Source organism: Mustela nivalis (assembly GCF_964662115.1).
Source record: "Mustela nivalis genome assembly, chromosome: 16".
Lineage (NCBI taxonomy): Eukaryota > Metazoa > Chordata > Mammalia > Carnivora > Mustelidae > Mustela > Mustela nivalis.
In genome coordinates, this window is record NC_139035.1 from 54,355,316 (window position 1) to 54,372,810 (window position 17,495).

Here is a 17,495-nt window from a genome sequence, read left to right on the forward strand (position 1 = left end):
GCCATTGCCACCATCCCAGAAATTTCTCCAACTTAGGCCATGGAGATCATCTCATTTCTAGACAACTCAGTTCAATTCTTCATTATCAGATCACAGTAGTCTCTCGGAATTCTATTCATTTCCATTTTATAACTATTATTCAGATTCTACACAACAGAGATGCACTGGGACCTAAAGCAGTCAACTAGAATCACAGGTGGGAATGAGCTTCAGCGAGGGGGGAGGCTCCAAACAATTTTAATACAAGTATCTCTTTTACATCACCCTCTAATATTTTTTGAGTGAATGATTAACAAATATTGCATTATTCAGAAAAATGTTTTACTCTTTCAGAGTCCAGACTCTGAGGTCAGTTGGACCTAGATTTGTAAATGGTTCTGCTGAATTAGAATCCATTCCCCCTACTATAAAGTGGGAAAGTACTGGCCCTCCCAGCCTATAAATATTGTGCATATTCAACGGGACTTTTTCAGATAAAACCCCTTTCCAGGGCCTGACACACAGCAGACACTCAGTAAATATTACCTATTTTTATAGGCTGCCATTTTTATGAGGCAATATTCTAGGAAAGTGGGATTTTCCTTAAATTACAATTTAAATAATGACTTGTCAGTGTACTCTCGCCCCACCCCCATGGATGTGCCTGAGATTACGGTCCATATTGCTTATGACAAAATTCTTTCCTGGTGGTTTATCAGAGAAGAGGTTCTTATTCTAAGGCCCAGGTCTCTCTGTGGAAAACATGTTCCTCTGCAAAGCTGTTTCATCAAACACTAGGATAGGTGGCCTAACTGGATCTCAGCTTTGATGCACTGATTTTTAATGGAATATCAGCCATCTAATTCCAATTCCATTGGAAGGGTCTTGCATGCAATTTTGGTTTATGAGCTCATTACTTAACAAATATGATATGCTTCTTAATGAAACAAGATACTTTGTTTTACTTTCTAATAGTCTGTATGAATTATAAAACAAAACCAAAAGTAAATATCAGAGGAAAGCATGAGGAATTGTCCTATTAGCACAAAACATGTCATACGAAGCTGTTTTCATTATAAATTAGCCTTTATTTTATTCCAGAGCCACAGAGTCCTCAATAAACTCTCTCTGCCTCTGGTTCTCAAGGACAAGGGTGGGTCACCGGCTCAGGATGCCTTGACATCCTTCCCTGCATTTCCCGGCCTCGCCTCTGATTAAGTGCTTGCTGCTGAACGTTACGAGGTCATCCAGCACCGAAAAAAACGAACTGGGAAAACATATTTAGTGCTGTATTTATTAGTGTGGGCATGTGTACATTCATATATGTACACACACTCCAAATAATTTTAAATTAAAGCATTTTTAAAATACTTAATGGAGGTTAAGCAGCATTTTTAACCTCTGTTCAAGTTATTGAATGGCATATTAAAACCAATGTGGCTCTAATGTAGCTTCTAATGTGCACTGCTGCTTTAACAAATTGCCTATAAATTTTAGTTGAATTAAGCCTATTCCTTGTACATTCATAGTAAGGTTGGGTTAATAATACATGAGGTTTCATTATATGCACCTTCCTTAATAATGTTTTTTAGGAAAGTGGGATGAGAATCTATGGGCAATAGTATACTAGGGGCCAGGAGTATTCGCAACCACAAACGAAAAAGGCGGCAGTTGCCGGTCCATCCCTCCTACCCCACCCCAGGGTTCCCCCTCCACACCCCACTACTCACACAGGCTCCGCTGTGGCACATGATCTAGGTCTCTCAGATGTGTTTAAAGAAAGGAAGCTTCAGGTTCCAGCAGTACCTTTTAACATGCAAACTACAGAGCTGGCTACTGGGAAACATCTGTGTATGATGAAGATGCTTCGGGGTTAGGGTTCTTTTTTTCAATGTAAATTTCACAGTAAGAGACAATAAAACCAGAAAATAAAATTCAAAGTAGTTTCGGAAGCTAGAATGCAGGACGCCCCTCCCCCCAGAGAAAGTCCACAAAACACATTCCATATGCTACACTTATGTGTACAGAATACCTTGTTTTGTCAAAAAAAAAATCCATTAGGTCCTTAGATTGCTATTTTCTTTCCTCCCTGGCAGCGTAAAAACCACATCCTCTCTGTATGTCATCAAAGGAGCACTCAGAGAGTTGCACTCTGCCTGTGCCTAAATAGAAGAGAACGCCACTGGGTTTGGGGGGTTTTTGAGAGACAGAGAGAGGGCAAGTGAGGGGAGGGGCAGAGGGAGAGGGAGAGAGACAATCTGAAGCAGGCTCCACGACCAGCACAGGGCCGTGGTGGGGTTTGATCTCACAACCCTGAGATCATGACCTGAGCCAGAATCAAGAGTCAAGATACTTAATTGACTGCACCATCCAGATGCCCCACCCCTGGGGTAATTTTTTTTTTATTTTTTTAAATTTTTAATTAACATATAATGATTCATTAGCCCCAGGGGTACAGGTCTGTGATCACCAGGTTTACACACTTCACAGCACTCACCATAGCACATACCCTCCCCAATGTCCATAACCCAACCACCCTCTCCCTACCTGCCTCCTCCTGGCAACCCTCAGTTTGTTTTGTAAGATTAAGAGTCTCTTACAGTTTGTCTCCCTCCCAATCCCATCTTGTTTCATTGATTCCTTTCCTACCCCTCAAACCCCCACTCGTTGCCTCTCAACTTCCTCATATCAGCGAGATCATAGGATAATTGTCTTTCTCTGATTGACTCATTTTGCTCAGCATAATACCCTGGGGTAATTTTTAAATGTAATTATGTATAACTTCGGGAAACACTGATGGGCTTATCCACCAGGGAGACACTGCCCTATGTGCCCTATGTGACCAGGACAGAGCACTGAACAATGTCAAGAATAGCCGTTAGACTTGTAGAACGAATGATCTAAAGACTCCTGGAAATGAGGTCCGGGTGTTACAGTTCATGTGGACCACGTGTTTCATCTACAATGATGGGAAGACTGTGGAGGATGGGGTGATACAGTCTGACTGAGGTTTGAACAGCATCACTTTCGCTGTACATTAAGAAATGTGACTGGAGAAGAATAAAGAGGAGAAAGGAAGTTTTAGGAGGCTTTTCAGCTAGTCCAGAAAAAAGATAAAAAGGGTGAGTGGGGTGTTGAAATGTGGACCAGTTCTGGATCTGTTGCAAACTGAAAGCAACAAGACTGATTTTGATAAAAGCAACAAGGGTTGTAGAAACAGAAGGGAATCAGAGGAGAACAGCGAGGATTTGGCTGAAAAGATTACAGCCCAGAAACTACTAGCACAGCATTTCAGCTAAGCAGAGTTGAACAATTTTTCCCTTCTGAAATCCCCAAAAATGACATGAAAGAAAGTAGAGGAGGGGCGCCTGGGTGGCTCAGCGGTTTAAGCCTCTGCCTTCAGCTCAGGTCATGATCTCAGGGTCCTGGGATCGAGCCCCACATCGGGCTCTCTGCTCAGCGGGGGGCCTGCTCCCCCCCTCTCTGCCTGCCTCTCTGCCTGCCTCTCTGCCTACTTGTGCTCTCTGCCTATCAAATAAATAAATAAATAAATCTTTAAAAAAAAAAAAAAAAGAAAGTAGAGGAGATGAAGCTCAGTGGCAGATGTCCACCAGGAAAAGCTAAGCACTTGCCATGGAGAAGCCAACAGTCAGCTGATTGATTCAGGTAGTGTCAGTCTAGAAAGTAAGGTTTGGAATTGAAGATTCCAGAGGTTTCTGAAGTCAGGTGTGAGAATAATTCATCGTCTCCCCAAACAGAAGTTTTTCCCTCTTGCATTCTGAAAGAGGACAATGAGTGTTCTCTTTAGAAGTTAAACTGGAGAGTGTATGGGTTCAGAAAATCTAAGGACACAGTGCTACAAGTGAGTACAGGGATGATATATACGTTGCCTGTGATGGGTGATTTCTTGTGTTAGCTTGGGTAGATCTGGAGTCAGTTGTTTGGTCAAACACTAGTCTAGATATTATTGTGAAGGGGTTTTACAGATTTTCCCAGAATACAAGAATGCTCATCTACAGACAAAAGGGCCCACTGAGTGCTCAGAAAAATTATTTAACGAAAGCACCTCATCATGAAATTGTCAGAAATGAGGGATATAGAAATTAGTAGAAGCTTCTAGAATGTAAGAAAGAAAAGAAAGAGAAAGGGAAAAAAGGAATCTTATTGGCACTGCAAAAAAGTAATGGTGAAATAATTTTTTGAGTGAAACTGGTAATGGTAAAATTTCAGTAGTTATTAGTGTGGAATACAGTTATTTGCCGACATTCAAAATTCTAAAAAAATTACTTTTTTTCTCTATAGTCTTTCTCACAAGTTACTGGAGTGTGTTCTCTACTGAATACACATATAAAATAAGAAAAAAGAAGAACACATAGGATTTAGGAAATGGGACCCAACAAAGGAGATACGTGAAAGAAATTCTCAGTAGCGCTGATGTATATACACATCTCCTATTGGTTCTGTTTCTCCGGAGAACCCTTATACAGATACTCCCCTTAAAATTCCTGATTATTTCTCAGTGTGTTCAATTAAACCACCTACTGAATGCATGCAATGTACCAGGAATTACATTAGTATTGTGACTATACACGTTAAATAAGGCAATCCCTGCTCTCAAGATACTGAAACTCTAACCAGGGACATAAGCAACTACCCAAATAAATAAAATACAAGAATGCCTTAAATATGGTGACTATTTGCATTAATAGGGATGATCTCCATCCTATATTTTTCTTAAAAGGGAGGCCAATTTGCCATAAACCATGCAGAGAGAGAAACAGAAATGGAGTATGTCCTAAAGAGAGAGGGAGAGGGAAAGGAAGAGAGAGAAAAAGAGAGGGAATATGGAAATGATTGAATGGTTGAAGTAATGCACATGTATCAGAGGGAGATTTCTGGCTCCTGAGTTCTCACTGCATTGCTCCATATCAGGTTCTGTGGGACAGCCAGGGATAATACAGCCTCCATTTATACTGAAGCCAGTTCAAATTACTTTCTGGTACCTACATCTCAAAAAGAATTAACTATTCATCAACTCCATCCCATCCATCCCTTTGGATTTACTTGTCCGATGTGAAAGGAAACATATGGCTCAATCCTAAACTTGTTTCCTAGTCACGGCAAATAGGACTTCCACTGTACCCATTTCTGACAAGCAAATCTCCCTTACGCTTGGCACCACGATCCTTCTCGTTTACACAGGTCTAGATAACTCAGAGTTGGTTGCGTAGACAGAATAACCATTAGCACAGTTATTAAACAACTAACAAACATGTATATTCATTATGACGTTATGATAGTTTTATTATAAAGAAAGTATACTGTTTTAGTTAGATCATATAAAGGCAAGGAGAAAACCATGAATAGGGTCCATCTTTCCTCCAGTTGGCAAACACTTAAAAAGGTAGGTACAGTGAGACTAAACAGTAATCTGTTTTGCAAATTTGGTGACATTTAAAAATTCTAGAGATGTCTAGGTGGCTCAGTTAGGTAAGCATCTGCCTTTGGCTCAGGTCATGATCCCAGGGTCCTGGGATAGAGTCCTGCTCATTGGGGGGCCTGCTTCTTACTCTGCCTGCCTTTCCCCATGTTTGTGTGCTCGCTCGCTCTCTCTCTCTGACAAATAAATAAATAAATAAAAACCTTTAAAAAATAATTCTAGATACCACTAGATAATGCTAGAACATACAGCCCATTTAGTAAAAACATCGGTCAGCTTTATTCAGAAAATAAGTTCATCATCTGAATATCTGGCATGGTATAGATAATTAACCCAAGTTTTCACTTCTCTGGGAAACAAAATTTATTCTTGCTTTTATTAGTTCAGACTTTTTGTGGTTATTTGAAGGGAATTTACTTCAAATAGAGATATTAAGTATAAATTAGTTTTGATTATAAAATGTCTGATTGACTGGGATTCCTGTAAAGACTCATCCCAAATACATCAATAGAGACAGATATGCCAAATAATCTTGAACATATGGAATCGTTCTATCTGTATTTGTTGCTAATATAAATACAACAACGTTGTTGGAAGTAAATTTTCTTAGAAGTCCCAACCCCGGTGTGCCTGGGTGGTTCAGTGGGTTAAGCCTCTGCCTTTGGCTCAGGTCATGATCTCAGGGTCCTGGGATCGAGCCCCACATCCGGCTCTCTGCTCAGCAGGGGGCCTGCTTTCTCCTCCCCCTCTGCCTGCCTCTCCACCTACTTGTGATCTGTCAAATAAATAAATAAAATCTTTAAAAAAAAAAAGTCCCAACCCCAAAACAAAGAGGAATCATCCAATATGGGATAATGAAAGGAAAGTCACTGTGCGCTGAACACGTAACACAGGTCTCTCTTACCTGGTTGACAATGATTACACCTTCTTCCCTGCCGATTAGGCAAACACAGGCACTGGCCACTGACTGGGTCACAAGCAGTCCCAGGTAATGTCCCCAAGGAGTCACACTCACACATCTGGCAGCCTTGAAAATTGTCACTGGTCAGATTGTACCTGTGAGGCGCACACTGATTACAGTGAAGACCTGTTACTCCTAATTTGCAAGGACATTGTCCTGTTGATTTGTCACACAGCAGAGAGCCATTTACCGTCCCAGTCTTATCACAGTTGCAAGGCAGACAGAGGAAAGAATTATTTTGCAGGAGGTAGAAGAATCCCTCCAAACATTGGTTGCACTGTCTCCCTCCTACCCTGGGCTTGCAGACGCACTGCCCTGTCCTGGCATCACAGACGGTCCCAGACAGGGATCCAGCCTCGTCACAGTCACAGGCCTTACAACTGGCAATGTCCAGTCCGTAAAAGTGTTCTCTGCAGGTGTCACACTGAGGTCCTTTGGCTTCTTTCTTGCACTCGCACTGCCCAGAAAGAGGATCGCAGAATTTGCTCACTGAGCCGTGGACATTGCACCGGCAGGGTTCACATCCATCGTTGTTAAAACTTCGGAGGAATTTAAACCCAAAATTGCAGTGATCGCATCTAAGCCCTGAAGATAAAATTTGTTTAAGAAAGTGAAAACGTGGAAATGATTCTATTCATTCTAGTCTTTCAAGATAAACCACGCTCCTGCCAACATTGAACGCAGACACAAAATGTTCTCCCAGGGAATGCCACGGAGGCCTGGTCATAGACTCAAAATACAGTAATGATACTCCCATGCGCAGTCATACGAAACTTTAGTTCTGTAACGTGCTTTATGAAATTTTATTCCTTAACATACAGAGAAATGCTCACTAGAAATGTGGCGCTCTTCCTCTCTAACAAATATGAAAACGATTATTTTTAATTATTTTACATTAACAAATGTTCATGGAAAAGAACAGGCAAGGAAATAAATTTTCAAAGCTACCCAGAAGAATTTACATACTACCACATTATTTATTTTCCTAGAAATCTGATGATACACCAATGTTTAAAACAATGGGAAGGTGATAGCTGTTTTTGTGTGGCAGAATATATGCTTCTGAATATCCCCTCTTTAAATAATTAATATAAATAAAACTTATCCAGAGCAGTTTTTGTTTCAAGGCTTGTATATGCCCCTACATTTTATTATTTTCAATTAATATAAATTATGCTCTCCTTGGCTCATAAAGCAATCACATCGCTTGTCATATCGTGTGGTTCAGGACATTCCTCTTTAAACACGAAATAAATTCTGCTGTTACATTACTTCTATTTAAAGGAGTACATATATACATTTCACAAACAGAGAAAAATATTTTACGACTCAAACTTAAATCTCTGACAATTTAGGTGAGTTTCAGATAGAGCATTAAAAGGAAAGAGAATAAAACAAACAATTTTGAATAGTAACAGTTAAGATGCAAAATATTCCCTTTAGATAGTTCCCACACACCTGACTTTAAATAACTGGCTACGTGGGGTTGAATCAATGGAAACATTTATTTCAAGCTATGATCGCAATAAAAAAAAAATTAGTCCTAAAATAACAGTCAAAAACACACTCAGGAACTCATATGTAGAAAAGCATTTCTTAAACTGGAAGGAAATGCACAATATATATGTATATATATGGATAAAAATTCAAGAACTCCAATGGAAGGCAAGTTCTTTAACAGTGATGAATGACTCACCTAAGGCATATCATTTAATTTCAATAAGGAAAATAAAAAAGGACCACTATTGCTGCAAATTTTAAAAATAACTGTATTGTTAACAAGAATTATGACTCATTTTGAACTATTAAAATTGGTCTACATGGATTCATATCATATCAGTTTTAAAAATATGCGCAGTGCTTATTTGAATATGCCATACATATTCCTGACAGGCAATCTATTCCTAACGATACTCGGGGAGGCCTACAGGGCATCACATTCGGTGTTAACAAGTGCAGGCGAGTTAGCACACTTGGCATTTAATTCACATTCTTCTCCCTTTTTATTCTAGATGAATGACCTACTTTAATAAAATTATTGGTGCTAATGTATTTTACTGGTGATAGAATCATTAGTAAGATTTAACAGTTTTGTTAACTCGAACAGTTTGCTTTCTGAAGCGTACACAACATACACCAGTATTTTTGGCTTTTTTTTTTTTTAATTAACAAGGTAAAATTGAATAAGGGTATTGGCTAATCCCATTAGGAAAAGAAACCTATATAAACTTACCAAGTTTGTGTTTTTGTTCAAAAAGCTGCACGTGCAGAAATAGCTCTAGAAATAATCATCTCAAAATGATGATTTAATCTTCAAAAATATATGTCTTTGTATTTTCCTACAGAAAACTATCTGGATCAATAAGACACAGAGATGGCAGGGAAGTCATAACACATTCTAAATAAAGAGCAAATTTTGATATCCCCCTTTTCTTAAGATCGGGGATCCAACCATCACAGGAAAGACTTCATTGTTACAGAAAAGTAAACATTTCATTGTCGTTATAGGTCTATCCTTGAATTTTGCTTTCCGATCATGAATTTAAAATATATTTCATATTAAAGGACAAAGGATGACACTAGATAGATTGAATTCAAGGGTCTTGGAATTCATTTAGCATCACAGATAACACTTATAAAAAGATACACTGCTCTTTACAAGTTACTCCTTCCTTTTTCCCCCCCCCCCAAAGTTTTTGTATGCTTGAAATGCATAGGACAAGTATATCAGAGATTTTGATGTAACCTTTCTTTAAACCAGAGAAATCTTGTGTCATATCATTTACCATGTCCATATTTTTTTATTAAATTAAAATGAAATGCTTATCTGGCTGAATTGTATAAAATGAGGTATATATACCTACGTATAGAAAAGATAAAGAATTAGGTTTAGACTTACAGAACTGTAATAAAAATGTTATTCAGAATATGTTCATCTGTATATGTATTTGTATGTATGCGTGTGTGTGTGTGTGTGTGTGTGTGTGTGTGTGTGTGTGTCTGCCGGGCATGTTTTCATTATTACAAGGTTCAGGTTAGTGTTAGAAAAACCACGGAAGACTTGGTGTCCTGAATGACAATAGAAAGGTACAGGTCTTTCTTAAACTTCCTATGTGAACCAAGACATGTTCCGTTAAAATACAAGACTCACTTCATCAGGAAACTTTCCTCTCATAATATTCTCATATATCAATATTTCAAAGTACATTATGTACATAGTGCATTTTGGGCACTTGATAAATTTTGTCCTTATGTGGCTGTGGTTCCCCTCAAAAATGCTGGATGTAATAAATTGCTATAATCAAATCTAATTTCTGAAAAATACCTGTGGGAGTAACAAACAAAAAAGCAGGTCTTGTATAAAAAAATGATAAATAACACTGAAGGTAGCTGTTTATTATAATCAGCTTGGCACTGAATTACAAAATTAAAATTATGTGGCCCTTTATAACTAACCCTACCAATACACATGATCTGTGGAATTATGTTGACTTATTTTGCATTTCATAGGAACAGTTCAAAGAAATATAATAGAAAAAAAATGGAAAGATTTATCACAAAGGACCCTGTAGCACAGAATATTTTGAAAAAATCCATTTATTTTGGTCTATTAAGAAAACTAGCATGGAAATGATTTGCTTAGAACTCATTAAGTGTAAAACATTTTGAAAAAGTACTAATTTTCTAAAAGAAACATCTATGCAGTAAGCAAATTATATTTTTCTATGACTTATTAGTATGGGACCATATGAACTAAGGCATCTACAGAATAAAGAAACTTCTAAAGGGTTGATTAAACTAAGCTTCAAGCTGTAGTTTGATAGAATTATTAATTTAATCATTTTTAGACAGTTAATTTCATCCAAATTGTTTTTTTTTTTCCCAGCCTGCCTTGAGCAAGGAAATTTGCTTTGCTCTTCAGTTAAGAAATCAAATAGAGAATTTTATTCCAGATGGTAATAGAGATGTGACTGTAAACTTTTGCATTACACATACCAATAACATTTGCTTTGCACTTGCACTGGCCTGAATTTTGGTGACAGGTAATATCTCCATCCACTGTCCCAGAGGTACTGCAGTTACAGGAGCTGCAGCCATCAGGATCTGACTCTCGTAGATTGTAGAATCCATTTTGGCACTGATTGCACTGTCTTCCAGACACATGTCTCTTACAATTACACTGGCCTCCAATCTAGAGGAGATACAACATTTTGTAGAACGATGAACGTATCTATTTTTAGATAATTTGCTCATTAGGTACAAGACAGGGAGGGAGGGGGGGAAAAAAAGAACTTTAAACAGACAAGAAGGTAATAAGGTACGTTTCCTCCTGACACAAAACAAGGGAAGCTTCAGCAGGGTGAATATATAGAACTGAATGAAAATAAACCCCGAAGAAGTCAGTAGCACGGGACTAAAAGGGAAACGTGGAATTAAGCACTGAGCGCCACAGAAAGAAATCAAAATATAGTCCTGTGGAGATTGAAAATAGAAAAGAGCCGGCAGTTAATTTAGTCTCACGATTTTACCTCTCTGGTTTTTTGCTCCTCTCATCTACTATCTCATCGACCCAAACTTGCTTGATACGTGGTGCTTAAATTAAGGATGGATCTTTCTATAGTAATATCATCCCATCAAGGTCTTAATGTTTAAAATAAAGTTCCTTGTTAATGGAGCCATTTGTGCCTACTGATAAAGAACTTGAGAACTTTTTTTTTTTTTTTAAAACAGTTCTGCTTTTAGGAATATTTCAGCATATTTATAGTTTATTTGTAACATAACTTAGTCATATTAAGTATCGTTAGCTGATTTATATTGTGGTAAAAATGCAAAAATAGTTATTTGTTTCAGATCACAGTCAAGTAAAATATCAGCTGAAAAAGAGTATATTTCTTCTTCAAGCTCCTGAGAATGAAATACACAAAATATAGAATGCTTATCTACTATATGCATAAATAATACTATGGTGGTTAAAAAAAGATAATTAAGAGCCTAAGCTTTTCAGAAGGGAACATATGCATGTAAAATGTGAAACTAATATGAGAAATTTAAAAATAACTTAGGATTTGCAAAAGAGATGCCAATGTAGACATCAGATCAAATCTCCTGTAAAGTCACTGGCATTTCTTCCCCTGATTTCCTCTTACATGAGCTGAATCTAGCTCTCCACAATTGGTGGCAGGGTTGTCACCCAGGGAAGTAACCTATGTATAGAAAGGTGTGGCTTGATTTACCTGTAATCACAAGTATACTCAAAAAGATCAGTTTGGGATTCAGTTACAAAGATGTAAAAAAGGGTTTTTTAATTAAGGAATCTTAAGGAATCTATCACTGTCTCATTCTTCCTCATCTCAGGTATAGAGAATATGCTGGAATCATTACTTAAGGGTAAAATAATTGATGTGAAAATGTTTAGTACTCTGAAAAATAGAAGTGTATACATGCACCAGGTCTACTTGTATATTAATAATGAACCTCAGTGTCAAAGATACTTATAGGTCCATAAAGATATGCAAAGACCATGAATGATCCTTTGTACCTTGCTACATTCCCCACCCCACTCTTACCCAGTCCATAGAATCCAGATCATTACTCAAGATGGAGATTTGATTTGGTTTGCAAAAATAAGTGGCATTTATTGGTGAATATGTGTAATATATAGTCATGAAAATCTACTAGGCCTCTGATTATATACTCTACTGCAAATAAGAGAATATGGTTTTACTACCATTTCCTTAACCTAAAATTTGTATAACACATAAATTATACTTTCTTTAAATGAGCCATACCTTAAAATGTGACTTAGAAGTAAATTATAAAGGCTTTCTAGTTTTATGAAAAGTTTTATTTTAAGCAGTTTCTCAAAATTCACCTGAAAATACAAATTTACATCTGTACAACTCAGCTTCATTTATTTTTTAAATATTTATTTATTTTTATCTTAGAGAGAGAGCACACGCTCATGGAGGGTCAAAGGGAGAGGGAGAAAGAGAATCCTCAGACAGACTCCCCACTGAGCATGGAGCCTGACACAGTGTTCTGTCCCAGGTCTCTGAGATGATGACCTAAGTCAAAATCAAGAATCAGATACTCAGGGCACCTGGGTGGCTCAGTTGGTTAAGCAACTGCCTACAGCTCAGGTCATGATCCTGGAGTCCTGGGATTGAGCCTCACATCAGGCTCTCTGCTCAGCAGGAAGTCTGCTTCTCCCTCTGACTTTTCCCCTCTCGTGCTCTGTCTCTCATTCTTTCCCTCTCAAATAAAATATTAAAAAAAAAATAGAATTGGATGCTCAGCCAACTGAGCCACCCAGACACCCCTAGTTTCATTTATATTATGGCACATATATCTATTTAAACTCTAAGACCAATTCTTGTCCACCAAGAAGTAGAAAGTGAGAAAGGTTTGCTTTTCCCCTTTAAAAATATACTTCCAAAATGTCAGATACAACATTTTTCTGTTTCTATGCTCTTTGGTAGAATACTTTTACACTGGCCCAATTAAGTAATACAGCCCTGAATAAGTCATGGGATGAAAGCTACAACACAAGGAAGATCGTCTTTGGTATTACAAAAACAATATGTGGTGACAAATAGTAGCTACATTTCTGGGGAACACAGCATAATGTACAGAGTTGTCAAATCACTTTGCTAAACATCTGAAACTAATGTAATATTGCATGTCAACTGCAATAAACATAAATAAATAAATGAATGAATAAATAAGCAAATAAATACACACACTCCTGTAATTATTATCCCCCAGAAAGATAAGGTAAAAGCTATATTCACTAAAAATATAGAAAACAAAAACCTTAAGAAAGAAACAATCTGTGGAGGAAGGAATACATTAGGCAAAATAAAAATCTCAATAAAAGATGAGAAGAGAAAGTTGAGAAAATTCTTGGGAAAGAGTAATAAGGATAGAGATGTAAACAAAATAAAAATAGAGCATTTCCAGATGGACAAAAGAAGAAAAAAAAAACATGAGGGAGGAGAATATCAAAGAATTAATACAAAATAAATAGTTTTCCAGACATGAAGCTACAGTTTAAAAGGGCTCACCATGTGCTGGCAAAACTAATAGGTGGGGGTGGTGGGGGTGGCAGGGAACAAAGGCAATGTCATGTACAATCTCATAAAGCATTCAAATACTGGAAATATAAGGGACAAAAACTTCCAGAAAAAAATAAATCCCATATAAAAGAGCTACAGAATATCACTGAAGTGTTCTGCATTTTTATTGAAACCCAGAATACTACATCATAACTTCCAAATTATGAGCAAAATTATTTGCCAATCTAGAATTCAATACCAGGTCAAACTATCAGTTATCACCGAGGAAAGAATAATGACATTTTTCAGGTATGAAAGGATTTCAAAAATCGAACTGTCTCTCTTAGGAAGCTTGTGGGGGATATGACTCCAGCAGATCAAAAAGTAAATGAACAAGAGCAACAACAACACAAGGTATGGGATCAAGGAGATGAAGATTCAGAAGCATGTGGCGAGTCTCGGGCTAGTAGCTGAGTGGGAGGCCTAGAAGGCCATTGGTCCAGACTAAATCCAAAGATGGAGCATTTGAAGAAGGTGAGGCTGGACAGATGGAATAATTGTACCTGGACATGTAATTACAAATTTAAAAAAGAAAACCTTATAGATATTCATATAGCAAAGGTGTCAGCATTTGGGGGGGAAATTAGGGACAGACATATAAAAAGCTAAGCAGATATAAGCAAAGGAATTATTCAACATTAATTATTAAATTGTTTTATCTTTTTAAAATTATTAAATATAGGCAGAATAAAAGATTATGGATATTTTTGAAGATAGAGTCGACATGACTTGCTGGCAAATTATACATAGCTGCTAAGAGAAAGACAATTCAAAAACGATATTATGGCTTTTGACATCAACAACTGGAAGGACAGAGTTGCCATTAACTAAGATGGGAGAGGCCATGAGTGAAGCAGATTTGGAGAGAAATCAGGAGATCAGTTTGGGACATGTTAAATGTGAGATACCCCTCTAGATATTGAGTATTTAATTTAAAATATGAGTGTGGAATTCACTTGAGCCTTGCCTGTGCGTTGACAACATCTGAAGCTAAGTATCACCAAGGGAGCAAATAACAGCTTATTTATTAGCGACAAGGGAGGACAAAGCATAGGCATCCATGCTGATAACGCAAGGGAAGGGAAAGGTCAAGGGCAGGCCCTGACTCACCGCAGTATGGCCTCTCCTTCCAGGTACTGATGTCTACCCATTTGTAGCCTTCTCCAATACTGAGTTCCTCCCAAGTTAAAGCATGTTTCCCTCCTCTGTTATCCTAGAGCATGTTATTGCTATATTATACCACCCTGCAATTTTCTAGTGTCTAACTTATAATTATATGCCTCTCTGAAAAATAACTCTTCTCAGGGTATGGCTGTATGCTGTATGGCTCAGCAATCAAAGGACCATAACCTTGTGCACCTTTCTACCACCCATGGATCCAAAAGAATGTCTGAAGCATAGTAACACTTATAATATTTCAGGCAGAGTGCTATAATGTTGTATGTATTTGTTTCCTATTTATTAACAAATAATCCTGTGAGGCATATAATATCCAAATGAAAATTATATGACTTTTCCAAGACCTACCTTAAGTGGAAACAAGGAGCTCGATGTATGGTTGCAATCCTGCCTGCTTATGCGCTATGGGATCGAGCCTTAGAATTTAACACTTGCTCCTGTTCTGTCTCAACTAAATGGTTTAATTTCCTTAATCACTTGGATGTGGCATAATTACTAAAGTGTAAGCTATACTCTGGCCCCTAAATCTACCTAAATCTTAATTTGTCTATAAAATGAGCATAATTATATCTACATCTGCTGTCAGGATTAACTGATATTATTAATATAAAAGTATCTAGAATCCTCTTTGGATCACAGTAAGGACTTGATAAAGATAAGGTATCATGATTACTATGTATATTTCACATTGGTATCAAACAAATATAGTAAATTCATCAAATGACTGAGAGTCAAACTTTTTTCACCCTTCTAGAATACTTGTTGGGTACGTGGCAGGCAGGCACCTGCAAAGTAAAAAGACCACTCATTCGCATCCTGAAAGATTTGGATGTCCTCTCCAGCTACATAGCCTCTTTTCTGTTCCTTGAACACATTAGGGATTTTCCCACCTTAGGATGCTCACAGAGGCTGCCCCTTCTGCCTATGACTCTTATCCCAGATTTCAACACAACTAACTCTATCACGTCCTTCAGGTCTTAAAGGTCACCTTCTTGATGAGACCTGTCTTGACTATAGATCTGAAATGGCAGGTCCCTTTTTTAAAATGCCACTCCCATGGTGTTCTACACTGTCCAGTTTCTTCCATAGCACTTTACTTAGTAAATAAACTTATTCTTACATTGACTGATGTTGGTCTTTCTCATGTACTCCCCAAACCCCATTATAATGGAAGCACGGAAGAGTCATTTTACCATTAGTGAAAGGCATGGTACTTCATTTTGCAGAAGAAACCAAACCTTGGACAGACAGGTAGTAAGTGTCCTAATGCCTAAATCCACGCTCATGGCCAATGTGATAAATTCACTCTGCTTGTGATAAGTTATAAATCTAATGATAGCAGTAGGAAGTCAGGGTAATGGCCTATGCCTGTGAGGAGAATTAGGCAAGCATTCTGGTTACTACCATTTTGTGAACTTCTCTGAAGAGCACTGATGTTTGCTAATGGCTGCTATACATTACCTCGTGACCACACTCAGGACCTCTCCATTTTGGACCACACTGCAAAAGCCTGCTGTACCAGGCTATGTAGAAATGGTAGATACACACAGTCCATTGTGTGACAATTCAAACAATGAATTTGACAGGGATATTTGTGACAGTTGAAAAGAGTAAGATTCTGCAATAATTGTCTTAGCTTTCTCAGCTCTCCTTTCCATTAAGAGATAAAACTCCATCAAGGTGAATTCAAGGCACTGGATAACTCCTATATGATTTATTTTGTGTTTAAGGAAAATACAAAGTATGATTTCAAAATTAAAAAATTAGGTGAGCACAATCAATATATAGCAGAGGTTCTCTGTAATACACATTATATTTTAAGTAATCTAAAACAACACTTCTAAAAGAGCAGCAATATGTCTTCCTATGTACTCATCTGACTGGCGGTAGAAAAAAAATCTAATATGCTATAGTTTACATATTCTCATTGAATTCACCAAAAGCCAATGAGATAATGCTGATGTTGCCAAGCAGAGTAAAAATTTGAAAAGCAAACTCAAACGTTTAAGAACAGGAAGTCTGCCCTGAAAATTAAAGTGGATTTAGAGGGTATTGTTTGAATAGAAAGGAAATACAAATGAGGGCAAAAAAAGACATCTTTTAAGCATTGAATACGCTCTTCAGAGCAGTCTTTTCTTTTGTAGAAACTAGAATTTTCTTTTATAGAAACTCTTCAACTTGTATTTTCCCTGTTGAGGAACTCATGCATTCACATAGTTATTCAACAAACGTTCGCTCATATATAACTATACAACACAGTATGCATCTTGTAAGTTGCATAAGGTCACATTACAAGAGAAATATCTCTCGGTTCCCATCACTTCTTCCCTCAGAATTGTCATCAGTACCCAACAAGTACATATAGAATGATTCCTATGTATCTCTTCCTTTCCCTTAATCTATTTAATAAACTATCAAATTTTCATCTACTGCAATTCTGGTAATACTCCTGTGATGAGGTGAAGTGGATTCTGAAAATAAGAGAGCATACATTCTATAAAAAATAATTAAAATCAAAGTCATTTTTCTTTTTATTATCACCAGGTTCTAGCAATTCTATATAATGCTTCTGATACATTTCTTCAGTGGGGTGGACCACGTCCATTGCCTCCTCCACTCTAGGACATCAACCACTATGTTACTTCTGTGCTCATGGAATTCTATAGTTCCCTTTTGCTTACCTAAGAAAGTCCAAATTCCATGATGTGGCTTCAACATGCCTTTTTAATCACTCATAACATAATGCTACCTCAGGGATGGTCGGCCCCAGAGTTTCCGTAGGATGGGCTGGATGGCGGCAATCTGACTGGAAATGTTGCAT

General features: G+C 37.5%; 1 protein-coding gene across 1 annotated transcript in view; it reads right to left on the reverse strand.

Moving 5' to 3' along the window:
• USH2A (usherin) overlaps positions 1 to 17,495 on the reverse strand; it is a gene marked incomplete at its 5' end in the record, with an annotated part of 618,561 nt that overhangs the window by 543,687 nt on the left and 57,379 nt on the right. Inside the window, 2 exons of the mRNA XM_082703057.1 lie at positions 6,324 to 6,965; positions 10,377 to 10,572. Of these exons, the coding sequence (XP_082559183.1) occupies positions 6,324 to 6,965; positions 10,377 to 10,572 (838 nt within the window). The remainder of the gene's footprint in view (positions 1 to 6,323; positions 6,966 to 10,376; positions 10,573 to 17,495) is intronic.